Raw genomic sequence first — 23653 nt, 5'->3', positions numbered from 1 at the left:
TCTCTTGGTGTGGCCCTTCATGGCGGTCTCTTGGTGTGGCCCTTCAGGACGGTCTCTTGGTGTGGCCCTTCAGGACGGTCTCTTGGTGTGGCCCTTCAGGACGGTCTCTTGGTGTGGCCCTTCATGACGTTCTCTTGGTGTGGCCCTTCATGACGGTCTCTTGGGATGGCCCTTCATGACGGTCTCTTGGGGTGGCCCTTCTGTTTTCGTCTGCACTGCGTCCATGTTAGGTCATCGTCTGTGTTTTGTTTCTGTTGTGTCTGTATCCTTGAGTTTGCCTCTAGGTTATTGAAGGGATTTGAACCGTGGCTAATTGGCCAGCTAGTTTGCACCGCGCAGATTAGATGCACTGTCGGAATCAACTGTCGAGTTCATGGTATTTATTTCCTCCAATGAGGCACAAACTAGGGATGTCCCGATCACGTTTTTTTGCTCCCGATCCGATTCCGATCATGTGATTTTGAGTATCTACCGATACCGATATTTCCCGATCCGATAATTTTCTTTTTCTTTTTCTTTTATATATTCTTTTTTAATTCAACAAACATGACCATGTTCACGTCTTAAACTCATACTGAGGCCTTAGTTTTGGTTTTAAATTGCATATCATCATTCATTTATTTATTGTCACACAGAGCAGAAGAATTTTGCCAAAACAAACCAATAGTATCCAGCTGCAGAACGGCAGACCAGCCACACTCTCAGACCCAAACGCATTTCCTTTGATTTAATTATACATCAAATGATTTATGAAGTTAACTTTTCACCTGGATAACGTCAACATTCAGGGTGAATGTAATGTGAGAAATTGGGATAAAAAGAAAAATGTAATTTGGGTCTGAGAGTGTGGCTGGTCTGCCGTTCTGCAGCTGGATACTATTGGTTTGTTTTGGCAAAATTCTTCTGCTCTGTGTGACAATAAATAAATTAATGATGATATGCAATTTAAAACCAAAACTAAGGCCTCAGTATGAGTTTAAGACGTGAACATGGTCATGTTTGTTGAATAAAAAAAAGATTTTTTTTTGCCGATCGCGTGATCGGATCGGGACATCCCTAGCACAAACGCATCATAGAAATGTCAAGGCTGTTGCTTCGAATTACTAGCTATTCTTTCTGTTAACACATTGTGCGCCATAAACGGCGTAAGTCGTTATTGCCCGCCATGCGTTGAACGCCAACAACTGCGTAAATCGTTTTTGGGATCAATATTTCATTTTTTCCGCCATGGCATTCATAATTCATCCAGCCTCCCTCCGGACTGCAGCGGCACCCTGTCTGAGATTGCAACGCCTCAATACCACCGCCTGGTGGATGGTCGGGCGAGTTACACTCACGCTAAACTGGAAGTGGCGATCGGTGCATCAAGGAAATTCCTCCGGCAGTAATATCTTGTTACGTGGGTCCAGACAAACACTCGAGTGCATTTGGATCGCTTTCGAAACGCAATAATCAATATGATTTCGCCGTTTATTGCGCCATACAAACCGGAAATGGATCTAGGAGATCGGCATCAAATAATTGGGATCTTTTTCCTCCAGTCTCATCGGCGAACGGTAAGAGGACACTAACGTTATTTTCAGCCCGATTGTCCATTTCTTTGCTTGCAATCAGTCTGATCAATATATCAACCCATACTAAATAAAGCCGTTACTGACGATCAAGGAATTATAAACGACCCCCCCCCCTTTCCTTCACGCATGATGAAGCATAATGTATACCGATCATATACATTTGAATTTTTTAATATAGCGTGTATAGGAAAGAAACGCCAATCGATAATCTATCATATAACCTATAACTAGCGTTTTTGGAATTACAGCAAAAAAGCTTAAAAACATACTTATATTCTAGACTGTATTAACACAACAATGTATGAATGAAAAAATATAACGTTCCCACATCCGGAACGATAGATAATCGATGTTGAATGGGCCATAGTAATGCAGATATAGCTATAATATTTAAAAAGTTATAGCCCTGCAAAGAAGGTAAACATCTATAGGCTTACATCGTTCCGGATGTGGGAACGTTATATTTTTTCATTCATACATTGTTGTGTTAATACCGTTGAATATAAGTATGTTTATAAGCTTTTCTGCTGTAATTCCAAAAACGCTAGTTATAGGCCCAAACTCATATGATAGATTATCGAGTGCCGTTTCTTTCCTATACACGCTATATTAAAAAATTCAAATGTATATGATCGGTATACATTATGCTTCATCATGCGTGGAGGAAAGGGGGGACGTGGATCGTCTATAATTCCTTTATCGTCAGTAATGGCTTTATGTAGTATGGGTTGATATATTGATCAGACTGTTTGCAAACAAAGAAACGCACAATCGGGCTGAAAATAACGTTACTGTCCTCTTACCGTTCGCCGATGAGACTGGAAGAAAAAGATCCCAATTATTTGACGCCGATCGCCTAGATCCATTTCCGGTTTGTATGGCGCAATAAACGCCGAAATCATATCGATTATTGCGTTATGGAAGCGATCCAAATGCACGCCAGTGTTTGTCTGTAGTCCCGTAGCAAGATATTACTGCCGGAGGGATTTCCTCGACGCACCGATCACAACTTCCGGTTTAAGAGTGTAACTTGCCCGACCATCCACCAGGCGGCGGTATTGAGGCGTTGCAATCTCATTCAGGGTCCCGCTGCAGTCCCGGAGGTTGGGTGGATGAATTATGAATGCCATGGTGAAAAAATTGAATATTGATTTCAAAAACGGCTTTCGCCGTTCTTGGCGTTCAACGCATGGCAGGCAAACACGTCGTAAGTTGTTTTTGGCGACCAATGTGTTAAGGTTTGGCTTATTTATATATATATTTAGATTATTTACTATTTGTTCGCCTCTATAGGCCTATTTAGAGAACAGTGGATGTACGACTAATAATTCCCTTTTTAAATGGGTAGCCTAAAATCGATTTGCACTTTTTTGATTTTGATTTGATAAATTCCACAGTCATTGCCGCTGGACACATCATAGAACCACACACAGGCCCACAGTATGAACTCAAAGGCCTAAGACTATTGTATTTGAAGTCAGGCTGAGGCTGTTTTAGAGAAAGCGTGATGTATTTTATCTTTGATAGCAGCTGTGGAGCAGAATGGAAGGTAACCAGACGTTTCAAGCGAGAGTGAGTCACCACCCGAGTAGCAGTTTTTTTTTCTTTTTTTCCCTCCCTCCCTCTCTCTCTCTCTCTCTCTCTCCTTTGCTAGCGGTTCCTTTCCTCTCCAAGGATAATCTATAGAATCCGATTGGGTTTAAGTAGCTTGTGTTTATTTTCTCAATGATTCTTTAATGATTTTCTACACACAAAATCCTAGAACCCAAAGTGGTCTAGCGGAGCCTGACGGAGCTCGACGGGCCTTTCCTCTGGTTTTGATACGGGGGGGGGGGGGATGGAAAGAGGAGGGAGGGGGGGGCTTTTCTCCCCTTTCTGATGCTAATGAAAAGAGGAATGGTTTTCCAGCCTTTAGCTTGCAGAGTGTGTCCTCCTGCAGCATGCTCCACTGCCTGGACATTGTGAGAGCACAAAACTCCCAGCCCGGGATCCAATAACGTGAAATTTCTGCAGAGAAGCGGCCATTGTGTAGAGAGAGGCAGCCGGGGGGGGATAGGGAGGGAGGGAGGGAGGGAGGGTGACTTGGCGAGCACCCAGGCTCAGGCCACATCCTTTCTCTTCTACTCTCCCCCTCCGCCCCCCCCCCCCCCCCCCCCCCCCCCCCCCCCCTCCTGTCTTTCTTTCGCTCCCCCCTCCCCTCCCTCCCCTGTCCTCCCCTCAGGGTCTGGAAGCCTGGGGCAGAGGCAGGAGCAAGGCATGATGGCATGCTGGAGCCCAGTGAGCTCCAGGCCGGTGCAGCAGACAGGACACTTTGTCAGCTCAGGAAATGGTTGTCCCAGGATCCCCCTTCACCACCACACACTGGAGCAGCCTGCCTCAGGGCCCCGAGCCTGCCTGGCCTGGCCCGCACGTGCTCCCGTTACCCCCACCCCTCTCTTTCCCTTGCTCTCTCTGTTTCTCTCCTCTGTTTCGGCCTCTCTCTGTCAATCTGTCTCTGTTTCTCTCGTCTCCTATGTGTTTCTATCTCTCCTCTTCACATACAGCCTGTTACCATGTGCGTTGACCGCATCTGCGGCGCGGCGCGCTTGTGCGCTTCACTTTTCCGTGTATTTACGTTATATTTATCTCTATAACCTAGCTTATGATTCCAGTGGTGGTGTCAAAACGGCATGGCCTTAAGCGTTTAAAGCGATTATGAATTCCTTGATGAAATCACGCCAGATGTTGTCAAAATTCCTCCGAAGCGAGAATACTGACAGATGCAGGCTAAAGTCTTGTCTGTGTGTGTCCTTTTTCTGAATAGAGAGAACCATGTTTAAATCCGGATGAGAGCTGTCGACTGTCACCCCAGCCCCCCCCCCCCTCCTCGTCCTCTCTCTCACCCCTCCCTCCTTTTTTTTCTCTCCTGCTTTTGGTCGGAAATGAAGTCAGTCATCCAGCAGAATAACTTGGAATAATTTGGAATGGGGGCTCCTCTCCCTCTCGCTCGCTCTCTCTGTCTGTCTGTCTGTCTGTCTCTCTCCTCTCTCTCTCTCTCTCTCTCTCTCTCTCTCTCTCTCTCTCTGTCTCTCCCTCGCTTGTGGGCCCAGGCCAGCTGATCTGCTTCCGTTCTCAATTGTGTGTCCAGTGGACTGTGTGCTCCCAGCAAGGGGCGTGGAGACCACCCTTTGTCTCCATAGACCAGGGAGGGGCAACTGGCGGCCCGCGGGCCGCATGCGGCCCTCACCGACGTTCCATGCGGCCCCAGGCCAATATTAAAAAAAAAATAAAAAAAATTATAATATTTTTTTATTTTTTTATTTTTTTTATTTTTTTATTTTTTTATTTTTTTGTATTGTATTCGACTAAGAAGAGTTGGCAGTCAACTATGACTCCTTTCGATCGATTAGTCGACTATTTGACTAATAGGGGTCAGCCCTAGTGTGCACATATTCAACGCTGTTGAAAGTGCCGTGCAGCAATATGGGGGTTTTGATAAACTGTCGGCTGTTGTTACCGATGGATTCGCCGGGCTTCTAAGGCAGAGTGGCGTTGAGTGTCCAATGCTGCACTGCATTATACATCAGGTAAGTTCGCTAACATAATTTCCATCTATTGTGCGTCACTATAATGACCAATGCGAGTCGAGTGTAGTCAAATTATATGCGAGAGTCGTTAAATCGTTTTTCTTTTTTTTTATCTGATATAGGAGGCTCTCTGTGCCAAGAAGCTTGAATACAGCCAAGTTATGGATTTGGTTACCAAGGTTACCAATCTAATTCGTGGAGGCAACAGGTCACTAAACCATAGAAAGTTTGTCTCCTTTTTGGAAGAGATGGACACTGATTATGGCGACTTGCAGCTACACACAGAAATCCGATGGCTGAGCCGTCGGAAAGTACAGGAGTGACATTGAAACACTGCAAATGCAATTCAATGATCGGTTTGAAGATTTCAACGGCATGCAGTCACGGATAGCGCTGTTTGCCGGCCCCCTCACCGCTACGGTGTCAGAGCAGCCCCCACCGTTGCAGCTTGAACTGTGCAAGCTACAGTCAGATCCTTTTTTTCAAGCAAAGAGAAATGAGAGGGGAATTTCGTTTTGGAAACTGCTACCTGAGCCCCGCTTCCCACTCCTCAGGGACTTTGCCCTCTCTATGGCCAGTATGTTTGGGAGCACATACATACGTGAGAGCAATTTCTCAAACATGAAGCACATCAAGTCAAAGGAGAGAAACAGGCTGTCGGATGAAACATTATTTCATCTGATACAGATTGCATGCACAAACATTGAAGTTGACATTCCTGCTATTGTGCGCCAAATGGAGAGACCACAAGTGTCTCATTAAAGACAGGGGGGGGAGGAGATGATGAAGAGGTGTAGAGAGGGGGAAGGAGATGATGAAGAGGTGTAGAGAGGGGGGGGAGAGATGATGAAGAGGTGTAGAGAGGGGGGGGGGATGATGGAGAGGTGTAGAGAGGGGACCATTATTATTATTATTATTATAACCATTATTGACCCACTGTGGGGCGAGGGTGAATGTCATGCCAGTTTGATTAAGGGTCAATGGGAGGCATGTAGTATTGCACTTTACTTTACTTGCACTTTACTTGTTTACTTTTGTAGTGTTCAGATAACACTAATAACACAAACACAAAGCAGCATTCCTGCTGCATTTCACTACAACAGTAAATCAAAAGTGCAATAATAAATGATTTTGTTAAATGTATAAACTTGTATCCTGCTACTAAACAAAACATTCCTGAGTGCTTCATATCCATAACATGCATTTCAGTGTTATAATGTTTTGTTTAGTAGCAGGATAAAAGTTTATACATTTAACAAAATAATTTATTATTGCACTTTTGATTTACTGTTGTAGTGAAATGCAGCAGGAATGCTGCTTTGTGTTTGTTGAGCAGTGGGCTTTAAAGTGGAAATGAAGCAGTGAGCATAAATACATATTCATAGCATCACATTAGTATTTAGATAAGCCACAGAAGAAGTCACGTTATAAAAATAAGCAGTTTCTAAGAAAAAACGATTTGTTGTGTACATTTCTGAAGCATTTAGCATTATGGGCGCGGCCATTTTGTTGCTGACGTCATACCGTGGCTTGGGTGTATACACTCTGGTTAGCTGCCTATATTGAATGGGTCGGTCAGCAAATAAAATGTTGCCTACAAAACAACGGGACCGCGGTGGTTCTGTTTGTATTGCTCCTGGCTGTTCAAACTAATTTTACCATGTGAGAGAGAGGAAAGTTGGTTAATTTCCACAAACTACCAGTGAAAAAAACAGTGTTGTTGACATGTTGGCTCGGGCTGCCTGCACCCAGACGGCGCGACCAGCCTGTTGTACAGGGAAGGAGGATCTGCAGCGAACACTTCATTGCCTCGGATTATGTTGTTGGGGTGGGATGTTTGTCCAGAAGACCACTAATCAGCTGAAGCCGGACGCGGTTCCCTCGGTCTTCGACAGACAGACCGGCGTTAGCTCTCGGGAGCTAGTTGGCACCAGCCGGGGCCAGGCGTTAGCTCTCGCTAGCTAGCGTTAGCAACCGGAGCGTCGCGGAGCATTCAGCCTGCTGGCTACACAGCTTGTGTAGCCAGCAGGCTGAATGCTCCGCGACGCTGGTTGAAGTGGGTCTAGGTAGCCAGCAGGCTGAATGCTCCGCGCTGGTTGAAGTGGGTCTAGGTAGCCAGCAGGCTGAATGCTCCGCGACGCTCCGGTTGCTAACGCTAGCTAGCGAGAGCTAACGCCTGGCCCCGGCTGGTGCCAACTAGCTCCCGAGAGCTAACGCCGGTCTGTCTATCGAAGACCGAGGGAACCGCGTCCGGCTTCAGCTGATTAGTGGTCTTCTGGACAAACATCCCACCCCAACAACATAATCCGAGGCAATGAAGTGTTCGCTGCAGATCCTCCTTCCCTGTACAACAGGCTGGTCGCGCCGTCTGGGTGCAGGCAGCCCGAGCCAACATGTCAACAACACTGTTTTTTTCACTGGTAGTTTGTGGAAATTAACCAACTTTCCTCTCTCTCACATGGTAAAATTAGTTTGAACAGCCAGGAGCAATACAAACAGAACCACCGCGGTCCCGTTGTTTTGTAGGCAACATTTTATTTGCTGACCGACCCATTCAATATAGGCAGCTAACCAGAGTGTATACACCCAAGCCACGGTATGACGTCAGCAACAAAATGGCGGCGCCCATGTTGAAAACAGGGATATTATATTATATTTTTCAGACAAATAAGATAGATTTCACATTTGATTATAGAACCCTGTCTTACACAAGGTACACAACAAACAAACTAGGATCACATTGCTCACTGCTTCATTTCCACTTTAAGTTCATACATTTATTTTATTAGAAGATATACAAAGATAATTGATCATTTTTGTATATATTTGGGGTTACAGCAATACTTTTAAATTCAGCTGTTTATAAATTCATAAAGTTGAAATTGCATTACTAAATGCATTTGAAATGGAATAAAAACAAAGTTACAACAAATTATAATTGTTTATATACCTTATTTATCACATCTGTGACTATTATGGGCTATTTGAGTGATGGGGTACTACTGGCGGGACTGCCGATAAACAATGCGGCCCCCCAGATTGATTGTGGACATTTTGTGGCCCTCACCATATACAAAGTTGCCCACCCCTGCCATAGACCATCCCGCTATGGACTGTGTGGGTGTGCGTGCGCGTATGTGTGCACATGTGTATGTGTGTTCTTTTTTATCTGTGTGTGTTTAGCAGGTTGTATCTTTTTGGATAACTTGGTGGAGGAGTCGTTCGCCCCAAGAGAGGAAAGAATGTGAATCCTAGCGAGAGGAGGGGCAGACAGGACTGTGTGTCCAGCAGAGCAGGACAGATCGTCAAGTTGATTCTGTTCAGAGCCATTTCGTTTTTTGTTGTCATAGTTGGCAGAATGTCGTGTGTGTGTGTGTGTGTGTGTGTGTGTGTGTGTGTGTGTGTGTGTGTGTGTGTGTGTGTGTGTGTGTGTGTGTGTGTGTGTGTGTGTGTGTGTGTGTGTGTGTGTGTGTGTGTGTGTGTGTGTGTGTGTGTGTGTGTGTGTGTGTGTGTGTGTGTGTGTGTGTGTGTGTGTGTGTGTGTGTGTGTGTGTGTGTGTGTGTGTGTGTGTGTGTGTGGACTCATAGGGCCACATTTATAAAAAATAATCATAATAATTTTAAAACCTTCTCTTGGTTTTGTACTTACTTTCTACCAAATCCAAGCCACAATTATCATGTATACTAAGTCACCTTGATCAGAGGTTTAGCCTATATTAAATCTCTCCCGATTCTCTGTGATGCAGTGAAAACCTGAACTAATTTCTCATCATTACCCAAACTATGCCACGTAAGTAGGGGTGTCACCGTCCCGCCACCTCACGGTATGGACGTCGCGGTTCGGTGTGGATTCACACGATGAATACATGTAGCTTTGTTTAGTTATTCTGGTCCTGGTTTAATGTGCATTTATCACCACCAGATGGTACTAAGTGATCATAACACATGTCTGAGAGGCGTGATTTTTTTTCCGTAGCCGCAGTTTGCGAAGACGCTCTCTGATTGGCTAGCCCGCGTACAGCAAAGGCCCTCTCTGATTGGTTTAGCTCCGAAGGGCTCTGGGATAGAAATGTCCGCCTTGTACATATATATTCTCTGCTTGGAAGTGGTTATGCTTTGGCCCTCTTTCGAAGTGGGTTATGCTTAGAGTTTGGAATCGGGGCTGGTGGTCCATCGCCCTGCTCTAAAGATAAACTCTAAACATAACCCACTTCGAAAGAGGGCCAAAGCATAACCACTTCGAAGCAGAGAATATATATGTACAAGGCGGAAGAGCCCTTCGGAGCTAAACCAATCAGAGAGGGTCTTCGCTGTACGTGGGCTAGCCAATCAGAGAGCGGCAAACTGCGGCTACGAAAAAAAATCACGAGTCTGAGAGTGCGACCCTGGTCAGGAGTTGGAAGTGTCAAAATGTACGCAACAAAATAGCATCCGTAAAAACGATCAATCATTATCATACTAACGTTATAGTTCAAAACAGTCAAAGTTATCTTTGCGTCTGTTCTTATGCTACATGCAACAAGATGCAAAAATGCAAAGCTGGTAATTTTGGATCATTAGCGTTATTATGTCATGAGCAAGAACATGTCATAAAATGTGGATTTATTTTTTAGTACTAACTTTCTTGGCAAGGATTAGATGGAATATGTGTCACGGTCAGGTAGCACCACAGAGAAGGTAAGACACAAAGTTTTGTTTTGACAACTTGTAATAAGCAACCTTGAAAACGGTGCAGTTTGGATCTGTTGTCTCAAAGGGACGACAAGGTTCTGGTCCGTTATATCTCATGCGTGGGTTCGGAGCTCAGCTGTCTTTAAAATCGCTACATGAGTAGTCATACAAATGTTTAAATATTCTCACTTCTTCTGATCATCTTTATTGTAATTGGTTCATGGTACAAATTCAATGTAACTATCAAATTCAATGTAACAATCAATATCGATAACGTTAGCTAGCTATTTTTGGATCTCGATGGCTAATTTTAGATATTGTTAGCATCCTGATGTGCTAATCACCGGAGTCCAGCACAGAAAAAGGGGGCAACAACTATGAACTACTAACCCGCTGCTTTTAAGCCTCTAGATACCATGGCAGACGGGGCCAAAACCATTGTGTATGTTCACTGTTATGTTTACTGCTTAATACACTACAGGGCGAGGCTTTACCAACTATCTCATGAGGGACCACTATATGACACTAGGTGGAACTAAGTATAACTTGCACTACTGTCTGTTCAAAAGAAATGTAAATAAAAAACTCGTACCGAACCGTGGCTTCTGTGTACCGTTACACCCCTACATATGAGGTATGATTTTCTATTCTATATTCTTCAAAATGACCGTACGGCAAAATCTAGGACCAAATCAAAGGACATTTTGATGAACAAGGCCCATTGTGCTTTGCAGCAGAGTTTGTGTATAACTTGGGCACCCAGTAAGTAAATGTGGACTTGTGTATTGCAACTTAAAACCCTGTAAGCATCCTCTTTTTCTCCCTGCATTTCTCTTTTTTATTTAGAAAGGGTTTGACATGGGTATGAGATTAGTTGCACAAATACACACACACACACACACACAGACTCACTTCCTCTTGACTGGCCCCCCTCCCTGTGAGCGTCATGGCTGCTGGCATGTGTGTGTGACGGTGGGTCTTTGGGGTCAGGCCCTGGTCATTGTGGCCTGGTCATGGCTGAGCGACGCCACCGCCTGCCTTCTGTTGGCCCCCAGGGACCCCTGCCTGACTGACAGCCCCTCCTGCACCCAGCACCCGCTGCCTTTATTGGGGGCCGTTGAGGGGTACAACAGTGGCAATATCGCCTTCTTTACTGCCCATAACTGCAGCTTTTGTGTGTGTGTGTGTGGGGGGAGAGGTTCTGGTGTCGGGCTACATTTTACTTCTGTGGTGGTTTTTTAAGGTGGAACCAGGAAGGGCGCTGGGAGGTCGCCGGGAGGAAGCTAGTCATGGTCGTTGTTTCTGATTTTCTTCCCAGGACCAGCTGTCCTTTACTAGGCCAGGGGACAGGATGCAGGAGACGCAACTGTCCTCGAGTAAAAGACCAAATGTATTCATCATAAAACATGCCCTGACCTAGCCCCCCACCGTCAGTCTTGTTTGCAAGTTATCTGTGTCTATTGCTCTGTCTACACTGCAGAGTAAGCCTTCGTCCTACTGCTGCTTCTTGTTTGCCTAGCCAGATGTTTGCTCTTGTGTGTAAAAAGCTGTTTTCTTTTCTTAATAAAGGCACCACCAAGAAGGATTGCCACCTATGATTAGGGCGACCAAGAGATGAGAAATCTCACTGCGTTTGAGTGTTTGTGTGCGTGTCCTACAGCCGGGTTTGAATTAGGCCAACAGTGTTTTTTTTTTATTTTTTTTAAACGGCAGTCTGTTTTGTTGGTTGATCTATTTTGGAGTTATTTACCATGGTCATCAATCTTCGGAAGGAACTTTGGTCAACTATTACCAGGAAGCCAGGATATCTGGCCTCGTAAGGCCTGGATGTGTACAAAAATACCCTTTAGGTTTAATGCTTGATGGCTCAGATGGATTAATTGCTAACCAGAAACCTGGGCATTGAGGTTTGCTAAGGGCGTTGACGATAGGAGAGCAAAGGTTGCCTATCGGGAGTCGGCTTGGATTTAGACCTGTGAGACGGTAGGCCTGGACGTAGACCTGAGAGAGTATAAACCTAAATTTAGACCTGAGAGATGGTAGGCCTAGATTTAGACCTGAGAGACAATAGGGTTGATATAAATGGTGGTGACAGTACATTGATTTGGATCGATACATTGACTCAAAAGGCAGAAAGCCAATTCAACCAATTCACTGAACTGATCGTTAACAGAGTAAAAATTATTTGAACGCTTATTTGCTTTCCCTTTTTGTCCAGATTTGTAGGAATCGGGTTTTCGGGTTGTTCAGGTGTTGAGCATAGCTTAATAGTGGTATTCTTTTTTAGCCAATAAGACCCTTTGGGGGCATTTAACTGTAGCCTGTTACGGTATATCTTAGGAATCGGACCACCAAGTCTTTTGAATTAGACCTATTCTATCACCTACACCGGCCTGCCTCTCGGTTACACGGTGACAGTTTGGCCCACATAAAGTAAGAACATTCTAACTAAATATTCCAAGCCCTGTGTGATGTCATCACCGTTACCAATCCCAGATGTTGACCGGAGTGCAACGTTGTGTCACAGGAAAAGACATATCACGGTCAAGTCAACCCCCTCTACTTCTCTCGTTCTCTCCCACGTCTTCCTGGTTCTTTAATATGTTACCAGGAGGAGGACCTGTGAAGTGCTGCCCTCAGCACACCTTGACCTGGTCGTTTCCGGTGGCCCAGTGGAATGTCTCGTTATCTAATCTCGGGGCAGCATCAGACCGGGGGTGGAGGGAGGGAGGAGTGGACCTATCTCAAGCCCCACCGCCCTCTTTTCTTGATCCTCCAATCGTAACGGTTTCTTCCCTCAGACAAGTTCATTGAGGATCGAGTAAAAGAGGGCAGGGCTTAGAGAGAGAGAGAGAGAGAGCATTTTAAGAAAGGAACAAGGGTTTAGTCGGGGTTTAGTAGGATATACAGACCCTTTTCACTGTTTGTAAACAATGATTGCGTTTTGGCCAAAGTCTCCGGGGGACAGTCTGGTTGGAACCGTGTCACGTCTGTGTCTGACGTGCGTTTGGGTTACCCAGTCAAATGCTTTCATCCCAAAAGGTCCCCGGAGGACATGTGGAAAGACAGCAGACTGCTAATTCTAGTCCAACCAGGTATGCAAGGACATTAGACACTACAGAGACCTGACCCAGCTCTGACGCTCAGTGTAGCAGAGAACCAGAGCCGTGTTGGTGACTAGAACTACATTCAGCGACTTCGGGTCCTTGAGAAGCGCTATATAAATAAAGTGAATTATTATTATTACATTGCACGTTTTGAGAGATAATTCCTAGATTCCAATGCCCCAATAGATGCGCATACATATTTTGGACACTGAAGCAGAGTTTTGCCTTCAGGGCGACGCTGAGGGTTTGTGGCCTAGTTGAAAGCCACCTGCTCTGGGGTAAAGGTTAGGAGCCGGTGCCTGAGCTCGGCCACGTGGTCACTCACCCACCGGTCAGGGTTAAACATACACGAGGCCTGGATCGGTCACAAATAGTAGCGTATATATACTCTGTTACTTCATGCACAACAAACACTACGTTGAGCCTCTCTGGTCGTTGGCGGTACCTTTTTTTTGGGTTGCTACTTGCTAGTATTTACGCTTGCTCTCTTTTCATTTTTAAATGTACTCTAAACTCTCTCTCCTTCCGCATCTAAGAGTCGCACCAAATTAAATGGATTGTTTTGGCATCGAAGCCGGCAGAGGTTTGTGATGTGTTGTGCATTTGTTTGTTGTATTAGCATATAGATTGACAAGAAATCAAATGTCTAATGCATGTGACATCTTGCAGATTATAGGGTTGACGATAGCCGGTTAAGATTAGCTTAGTGGTACGCCACGGAGCTGACTACCAGTGTCCTACTCACTCTCTCCAAGCTACTTGCCGTCATCAAACGGCCTCATTGTGGGCTAACGTTTCATGTCTGTGGTTGCGGTGGTCTCTTTCTCATAACAGGCAAACTTTGACGAGCTAAAGAGCAACAAATGTCACTGATTAATATGGTCTCTAATGGAATCCCCGCCCTGTCCCCTCCCTCCCTCTCCAGTGACAGTTATGCGCGTGTGAGAGCAGTGGTCATGACTCGGGACGACTCCAGCGGCGGGTGGCTCCCCCTGGGGGGCGGAGGCCTTAGCTGTGTGACCGTCTATAAGGTCAGCCGGGCGGAGGACAGCGTCAGCACCCACAGTGGAGGCAGCAGCAGCCCCTGCAGCCCCAGCCCCAGCCCCAGCCCCACCAACGTGGAGTTCCTCATCAAGGGGGAGCGGCTCAAAGACAAGTCGGTAAGGAACACACGCTCTCACTTGGTATGTTTTCTTTATTACAGTAGAGGAGACAGATCCCAGGTCAGCACAGGTACACACGGCTCCGGAGAGTCGGGGGGGTCTTAATTAGGGATGCACTGATCCGAGTACCTATCCGATCTATTGCTTTTAATGAACAGTATAGACTTGAACCGTCATTTTGTTGTCATTGATTGGACAAAGATTATTGAGATGTAATACATTGTCCCCATTGGAGAGAGTTAACGTGTCAAAAATGCAGCAAATCAAGTAACTTTGCTTTGATTTCTGGCACGTTAGACGTGTTTCTTGGTATCTTATTTTAGTATTCTCCCAAATTCTCAGATACCCATATTCTATTTTAGCCTGGTATCGGACCAATATCCAATTCCAGTGTCTGTATCGGTGCATCCCTAGTCTTAATCACTAAACCCCGTTCCTGGGAACGCATACTCTTCTCATTTTAATCGAATCTAGGTTACCTATGTAAGGAAGTGAGCGGCACGCCAGACACGTAACTAAGTCGATTCATTTTCTTGCTTCCTTGCTCACTCAACCTAGTTCTCTCTCTTTCTCTCTCTCTCTCTCTCTCTCTCTCTCTCTCTCTCTCTCTCTCTCACATTCTTTCTTCAACACGCACATGAGACACACACACTGGAGAGATGCTGCATTCTGTGGGATGAGATCACAGTGAGCCCCCCCTTCCCAGCCCTCTCTCTCTGCCTCACACACACACACACACACACACACACACACACACACACACACACACACACACACACACACACACACAGGAAGTGATCGTTTGGCTTCCCTCCATGGTGCAGGTATCTGAAAATAGGAGCGAGCTGCGTGACGCTGTGATGCACGATGACATCATCAGGGAGAAGGGCAGATTGCTCAGGAGAAGGGCAGATTGCTCAGGAGCGGGGAATGTGGGAAGAGGGACGTGGGAAACATGCAGAGAGATGGGAAGTGGCTGAAGGAATGACTTGGAATTGGAGTTCTGGGAATTCACGCTCTTATTTGGTTTTTCATCCTGTATTGGATGGATTTGGAAGGTGAAGACGTTAAAGGATGAATTCTACAAATTGTGACACGAGCATCAATTTTCAAATGAATCGGGATTCGATGGCGTGGTTTCAACTTTGAATCATGAATCATTTGCTTGCTAAATCCCACAGATCACCAGCATTAGCCAACCAGAAACTCAACACAATATACAGGCTTTTGTTAACATGAATGTCAATAACTAAAGAATAGAATAATAAACTGATAATCTGTCGAATTGCGTAGAAAGCCGGGATGAAAATCCAAAATTGGTTTTAAATGTTTGGTTTTGAATTGTGACCTTGAGAATGGAATTAAATAAAGATCCCCACCCGTACTATCAAGTGGAATCTAAAGGGTTGGGATTCTTATAATGCGTTCTCAAGCTACCTTTGAGTTTATGGGACTTTCTTTTAATCAGGAAATCAATTCAGATCAATTGTATGGTCTTTGTTGAGCTCCTAGTTTGTTTGAGCCATTACATCCTAATGAATTTTATTTAAATCACAGCTCTGAATTGGAAAATGTACCCATGTCCCAGTGAAACCACCATGGGTACTGCCAGAGTTTCCTAGGAAGAGTTCATAATGCTACGGAGGAGCTCTAGGATTTATCTCTTGATGACATCATCACTAGAGTAATTTGTCTTAGCTTAAGAAGACACTTGTTCATATTCATAAATCGAAAACGGAGCTGTACAATATCAATTAACATAAGTGAATTCTGTTTTAGGGTGGATTCATTGATGATTACAGTTGATTTTGATATTGTATAACCTGTTCCCACACCAGAAACCCTGTTCTCACACCAGAAACCCTGTTCTCACACCAGAAACCCTGTTCAGACACCAGAAACCCTGTTCAGACACCAGAAACCCTGTTCTCACACCAGAAACCCTGTTCTCACACCAGACACCAGAAACCCTGTTCTCACACCAGAAACCCTGTTCTCACACCAGAAACCCTGTTCTCACACCAGAAACCCTGTTCTCACACCAGACACCATAAACCCTGTTCTCACACCAGAAACCCTGTTCTCACACACGCATCTTGAATCATCTCGTCTCCCCGTGTGACAGAATCCAGTGTAATAATACAGACCCAGTAGATCCTCTGGGATAATCCCCGGCTTCTGGTGATAAGAGAGGAGTGTAAATCTGCTTGTCGGGAGGAGACGGAACGGGCCACCATGCTACACACAGCCTGATGATGTCACTGACCCCGGCGGCTTGTAAAAAAGCACTGTGCTACACACAGTCTGATGATGTCACTGACCCCGCTGGCTTGTAAAAGCAGGAGGTCCCATCTACTGCGTGTCTTCTTCCGTCTTTTTTATTTTTATATATATATTTTTTACTTCACAGTCACAGAGTGTGATCCATGCCTGTTTACTCTGTGTTTGTGTTTGTTTGCTTGGTGGTATCCAAGTGTGTGTGTGGCACGGTGTAACGGGCCGTGACAGGTGATGATATTGTTGGAGACAGGGTATTGTTCAGTGAGATGTTGCTAGAGAGTAGAATGTGGTTAAACACCCCTCACCCCTTCACCCCAACCACCACATAAAACACTGGACCAGATGTACTTCTTTTGGGAGATGCCACCAAGTGACAAGGTGCAGGTGCCGACTGCAGTGCCACCAATGGGCTTCAGGAAGTCAAGAGAGCGAGGGAGACTGGAAGAGACTCGGAAGAATGACACGAGGGAAGCAACAAGATCAACAAACAAAAACAAGGCTGTAGTTAGCATTCGCACTAAATCATACTGCGGGCCGTGACTATGACTTAAAGGAAAACTCAAATTTTTGGAAATTAGCTTATTTAACATCTTCCCTGGAGTTAGACAAGAAGATACATACCTTTTTTGTCTCTGTGCATGCATTAGGCTTAGGGAACAGCCGCTCCGTTAGCGTAGCTTAGCTTCATCACTGGAAGTGGGTCAGACTTGTACCCTGACGTTCCCTACAGTCACGAAATACACTCCAAATACAACTCCAAAACGTTCCTGTAAACATGTTGTGACCTGTGTATTTACCACGTGGAGAAATAAAAAATAATTTAATTCGACAATTACGTTTTCTAAGCAAATATACTCGGAACTATTTTTTGCCTAACCACTCCTTTCTGGGCGCAGTGATTTCAGTGCTACTTTCTAACGTGACACCGTGTTTGTTTACATTCTCATTTCATTCAAATGATCCGAACCGATTGAAGTTTATGGATACCATGACTTAAAATTCCAAAGTTCCAAAATAAAAGAGCGACGTCTATAGCAGCGGAAATACGTTTATTTTGTACATTATCTAACGTTAACACGAACCTAAACTAAGGTTACAACTAACCTAAAGTTAGTTTAGGTTCGTGTTAACGTTAGATAATGTACAAAATAAACGTATTTCCGCTGCTATAGACGTCGCTCTTTTACTTTGGAACTCCCCGACCGGAAGTTACTACCCTCTTTATCTGCTTGAGTGTCCGGTTGCTGGTTAGCTCCGTTAGCGTGCAGCTGCAGCATATCAAGACCAGCCATGGGAATACTGTTTTCTAAATTGGGGAGGCTTTTAATCGTCAAGGTAAGAGGATTTTAAGTCATGGTATCCATAAACTTCAATTTGGAGTGTATTTCGTGACTGTAGGGAACGTCAGGATACAAGTCTGACCCACTTCCAGTGATGAAGCTAAGCTATGCTAACGGAGCGGCTGTTCCCTAAGCCTAATGCATGCACAGAGACAAAAAAGGTATGTATCTTCTTGTCTAACTCCAGGGAAGATGTTAAATAAGCTAATTTCCCAAAATGTTGGAGTTTTCCTTTAAGACTAGGGGTATCCGGTTAGCTGGTTAAAATCGTTGTTTTAAATTAACCGGATATTCTCAAATGGTTAAATTAGCATTTTTTTTTATGTATTACTTTTTAGACTTCGATTCAGAGCGAAGTAAATAATTTCTGTTTTATCGCCGCCCCAGAAAATATTTCCATCTATTCCCACTCGAGTTTAGCTCCATTTTTCATTGGCTTACATGCCGTGCCGCCTGCGGATTGGCTTTTGTGCTTTTACTGGTTGTCAAGCCCCTGGCGGACTGCAGAGCTAACGTTAGCGCTGTTCCCTGGTACCTACGTTATTCCTAGTCCTAGGGCTGGGCGATAAAACGATAACGATAATTATCGCGATATATTTTAATAATCTATCGATTGATTTTTTTTTGTGACCTGCAACAGGGCAGTTTTAAAACCAGAGACAGTGGACAGACTTGTCTTTCTTGCCTGCAACTTAAAGTAATGGCTTTGCTTGTCCAAATGACAATACTGACCAAATTGAGATTTCTTTTTCTCTTGTCCATTTATTTTGTTTGCTTTCTAATTTAAAATACAGTTTGAAACCGTCTGTACACAGTAGGCTATGTGTGCTAGCAGCGCTAGTCTCCAGTCACGAGTCACGGTGCACATGTGCAGTGGTTTGTCCACCAAAAAAGCACCAAAAGATAGAAAAAAAACTAGCAGAGCCAGAACTATTCAACTCCCCTGGAGCCACAGCCAGCAGAGAAGCCCGTTTACTTTCACTTTCAAACCAGCTGCAGCCTGAGAACTGGAGTGTGAGGGGCTGTAACACTAAAGATGGCGGCAACAACAAAGAATAGCTGCAAAATAAACATACATCTGTTGTTTAAAAAAATATATATACATTTAATACTTATATCGAGTGATTATCGTAACATTATCATATCATTATCGTGATATAATTTTTGGCCATATCGCCCAGCCCTACGACAGTATGAAATATAATCATTCAAAATATGAAAACATTCCCACATTTTTGATGAACAGCGATATTTCAGTAGGCTAATAATAGGGATTTTTATTCCTCATTTAAAAAATAACTTATGCACATCCCTACTTAAGACTGTTCTATTAAATGCTATTAAGAAAGCAAAGTCCTGAAAGAGTCAAAGTTATTTAATTGTATCTAATAATCGATTCATACATTTCTGTATAAGAGATTTTTATGTTTAGAAAAACATAGCTTGCACAGTATTTATTCAAAGTACTTGATTGCAGGTCTGGCTGGATAGTGTAGAACTCTCCTACCACCACAGAGACCCGGGTTCAATTCCCGCCAGCGGTATCTCCGGCTTGGTCAGTCGTCCCTACGGACACAATTGGCAGTGTTTGCGGGTAGAAGGCCGTTGGAATACGAGTCCTGGTCGTTGCAACGGAGACTCCTACTGGTCGGTCGGGGAGCCTGTTCAGCAGGGAGGGGATCTGGGGGAGATAGTGTGAACCTCTGCATGCGTTACATTCTCTACTTTCCAGTGAAACTCCTCGCTGTCAGGTGAAAAGAAGTGGCTGGCGACTCCACATGTATCGGAGGAGAAATGTGGTAGTGGCTATACCCTCCCCAGACCATCAGTAGGGCAGCATGTGGTAGTCTACACCCTCCCCAGACCATAAGTAGGGCAGCATGTGGTAGTCTACACCCTCCCCAGACCATCAGTAGGGCAGCATGTGGTAGTCTACACCCTCCCCAGACCATCAGTAGGGCAGCATGTGGTAGTCTACACCCTCCCCAGACCATAAGTAGGGCAGCATGTGGTAGTCTACATGCTCCCCAGACCATCAGTAGGGCAGCATGTGGTAGTCTACACCAGGGCTATTCAACTGGCGGCCCGCGGGCCAGATCCGGCCCGCGGGATGATTCTGACCGGCCCGCCAAAGATTACATGATGATAATAATTTTTTTTTAAAAAAAATTATTATTATTATTTTTTTTTTTTTTTTTTTTTTTTTTTCATGTTAACGTTAACACGCACAATTGAGCCAAACGTCACTCAATTAATGACAGATTTCATTGATAAATTGAGGGAAAACTTTGCAAGTCGATTTGATGAATTTGACATGTCCAGAGAATTGATGCATTTTGTGAGCAAACCATTTGCCAATGTAGCTGCTATTTCCACAAAAGGACAAGAGTTCCTTGCATCACTTCACATTGATGAAGGTCTCCTGCAACTTGAAATAATTGACATGCAAGCATCATCTGCTCTGAAGCAGGCACTTGAGAATGAATCCACCACAACATTTTGGATAAAGTGTATTCATGTCAAGACATTCCCCAAAATAAAAACGCTGGCAATATCTGTGCTAACAATGTTTGGCTCAACATACACCTGTGAATCCAGTTTCTCTCACATGAATGCCATTAAAACAAGCAACGTGCCTCCTTGACAAATGAGCATTTGCATCACTGTTTGCGGGTAGCCCTCACTTCCTATGAACCCTCTTTCTCTGCCATTGCCCAGTCAAAGAAGTGCAATCACTCTCATTAGATGTGTGTATGTAGGCTAGGCCTGTCTGCCCCCCACCCCCCTGATGTTTGAGAGTTAAGAGTGGACAATAAGTGCTAATAAGATGCTGTGATTTGCTGTTGTTGCACAGACATGAAGCACTTTTTCATAAGCTCAGCTGCACTATAAATGTGTTTTTTTGTTCAAGTGTTGATGTTAGAATGTTCAGATGCACATCATGCCCTTGTTTGTTTTTTATTTTATTTTTATATTGAAATGTTGAAGAGGAGATGTTGCAGTTGTTGCACAGTCATAAATGAAGCACTTTCTGCAGGAGATGTTGCAGATGTGGCACATAAATGAAGCACTTTTTTTGAAAAGTATACTACTTTTGCAATGTAGTTAAATAAAAGTTGTGAAAATGTGGTTGCGTGTTGTGTCAAGTGTACATATATTATTCATAGCACGGGGAGGCGCCGTGGCAGTCCGGCCCCTGGCCCCTTGGGTTTCTGACAATGTGGCCCCCTGAACAATTTAGTTGAATAGCCCTGGTCTACACCCTCCCCAGACCATCAGTAGGGCAGCATGTGGTAGTCTACACCCTCCCCAGACCATCAGTAGGGCAGCACAACGACCAGGAGGGAACAACACAATTGGGAGATGGAAAAGAAAAGATGGAAAGATAAAAAAAAAAATAAAAAAAAGGACTTCATTGCAATTGTAATACTAGTGATTTGGAAAACATTGAGAATCGCAATGTATATTATTGTGTCACGACCATAATACGGATATGGTTTTGGCAGCTCTCTGGCAATTCCCACTTCTCGCTGGAAACTGTAGAGGAGGAACTATAACTAGACAGAGTAGAAGAGATCAGAGAGGTGAATTAGATCTGTTTGTTAGATCTTAGATTTTAGATTTTTTTTAGCGGGTGCAGATAATGATGGTGTTTTTAGTATACGGCCAAAGGGGATTTAGCATGGGGAGACTAATATATGAAAGGAAAGACTAAATATGGAGAGAGAAAGAGAGAGAGATGGATGATGGGAGACAGAAGACGAGAGGTGGTGGAGGGGATCTGTCTATAAGCGCAGTGATGCGGCACAGAGTGTGCTGGTGATGACTCAGCGGGCTCTCCATATAGCTACCAATCTCTCTCTCTCTCTCTCTCTCTCTCTCTCTCTCTCTCTCTCTCTCTCTCTCTCTCTCTCTCTCTGTCTGTGTTAAAAACTACAGCTCTAATTGGCTGAATACTTAACTGTACCAGCTCTCAGATTATAACAGATCTCTTCTGCCTCTTTAGTTCTCCTACCACTCTCTACTCTCTACTTGTCACTCTTGTCTTTTGGGATTCTCTAAAAACCAGGCATCTCTTGTGTATCATGTCCTATGGACGGTTAAGTTAAAGGGGTGGCTTTGACGCTGTGTCTGAGATGCCTCTTTCATAGTCTCTAAAGGCCAGGAATGTATACCATGTATTTAATCTTATTTTAATCACTGATTTGCTTTTGTTTTGAAGTTTCATTTACAAAATGTCTATATTGTAGCCTTTGTCGTGCAGATATTACATTGTTTCATTTTGCGACAGTGATGCATTTGATACATTGTCTGTGGTGGCTTTTACATTTATCAATTACTGATGCCCTGTGGTTTCAATTGAAGTTTTCTCACTTTTTAGTTTTTATTTTATTTGATAAATTTGCTGGTGCTATATTAACACTTTGATAGCCACTCACGGCTAAACTCGTGTTTACGATAGTTACGTTGAAAGTCACTCACGAGATTTCTCTGAATTTTATTTATTTTTTAGCTATCTGAAATCATATTTCATCACGCGAGCCTACCCTAGCCTACCCAAGGGCCGCCGGCGATCAGATGTGAAAAAAGCGCCCCCTATCGTCTCCCAGATGGTAAATCACCCTTTTGGAATGGACTCAATGAAAATGGATGGGGAAAAAAAAGATTCCAGTCCACATTTCACTTCTCACCCATGCAGCCGGAGTACCAGAGTTCATTCAGGGGGCTCTGAGCCCCGCGGATCATGAGTTCTACTGTATACACGTTAGATCTATACACTTATCGATTTTTTCGAATGGTGATCAGGAATTGGAATATACCAGTTGGATACCATCTGATGTCAGGTAAGGAATCTATGTTATCAGTGTTAGGATAATCAGACTAGTTTTGATGAAGATATAAGCTTTTTTGTGATATGTGCTCCAGCGGTTTCACTGTAAAATCGAAGAGGAAATGAAAGCAGCTATTATCAGTGCGCACCTCGAACGTGCGTGCGTGCACGTATACTATTGATCATCTAGCGTTTATTTGAAAACTATTCATAAATAGGCCGACAAATATCAACGTTCTGGAATATTCCAGTAAAAGGCGATTATCACAGAATGGGCTGTTTTTCACCTCAAAACGGGTGCTTTTCAAAATGCTCTCAAACGGAAATGAAGCGATAAAAAACCAATCTGCCTTGACAACACTGACTGGAAAATGATTCTTTGATAAGCGACGGGCAGATTAGACACATAGCCATCATTTAAAATATAGATTAGGCGATATTAACGTTAACATTGGCGCCGATGGTGGCATTCAAGCACTAAGTCGTGCGCCCCCTGGTGGCACTGAAAGTGTTAAGAACTGCTTTAAATATGTTCCGTGTAAATCCGTAGACTTGTTGTGGCACAGCCTGTTCCTTTGAGAGTATTTGCTGAAGCCTTCTGCATTTCAATGGATAGGCTGATTTATTATTATATATATTTCTTTATATACAGTCGGTTCCTAATCCATAAATGCATAAAGATTAATGATTATAGGAGTAAAAGAGGGACTTTGGCCTGATTACAGTAAGAGCATCGGAAGTTGTTTTTGGGGAATTGGTATTAGATAAGCTTCCTGCTGGCCAGATAGCTGGATTGATTGATGGTGGATGTAAAGTTCAACTCCCAGTGGTTCTCCCTGTGTGTGTGTGTGTGTGTGTGTGTGCGTGTGTGTGTGTGGCTGTGTATGTGTGTGTGTGTGTGTGTGTGTGTGTGTGGCTGTGCGTGTGTCTGCTCACTCTGCTGTCACACAAAGAAACAGGCCTGTCTTCCTGATTACCAGACCCTCTTCTCACAAAAGCCAGAGTGCAACTCTAAACTCCTCAGTCTGTTTAGACTCCCTCACAGCTCCATTCATCCTCTCTCTCTCTCTCTCTCTCTCTCTCTCTCTCTCTCTCTCTCTCTCACTATCTCTCTCACTATCT

The 23653-nt window shown here is 44.2% G+C and overlaps 1 protein-coding gene across 1 annotated transcript in view; it reads left to right on the top strand.

Moving 5' to 3' along the window:
- Positions 1–23653, top strand: part of spred1 (sprouty related EVH1 domain containing 1) — a 64068-nt gene that overhangs the window by 10254 nt on the left and 30161 nt on the right. Inside the window, exon 2 of the mRNA XM_084310565.1 lies at positions 13843–14077. Coding sequence (XP_084166691.1) covers positions 13843–14077 — 235 coding nt within the window. The remainder of the gene's footprint in view (positions 1–13842; positions 14078–23653) is intronic.

This window comes from Notolepis coatsorum, assembly GCF_963971535.1.
Source record: "Notolepis coatsorum genome assembly, chromosome: 3".
In the NCBI taxonomy this organism is placed as follows: Eukaryota; Metazoa; Chordata; class Actinopteri; order Aulopiformes; family Paralepididae; genus Notolepis; species Notolepis coatsorum.
This window is presented reverse-complemented; position numbering and strand designations above follow the sequence as displayed.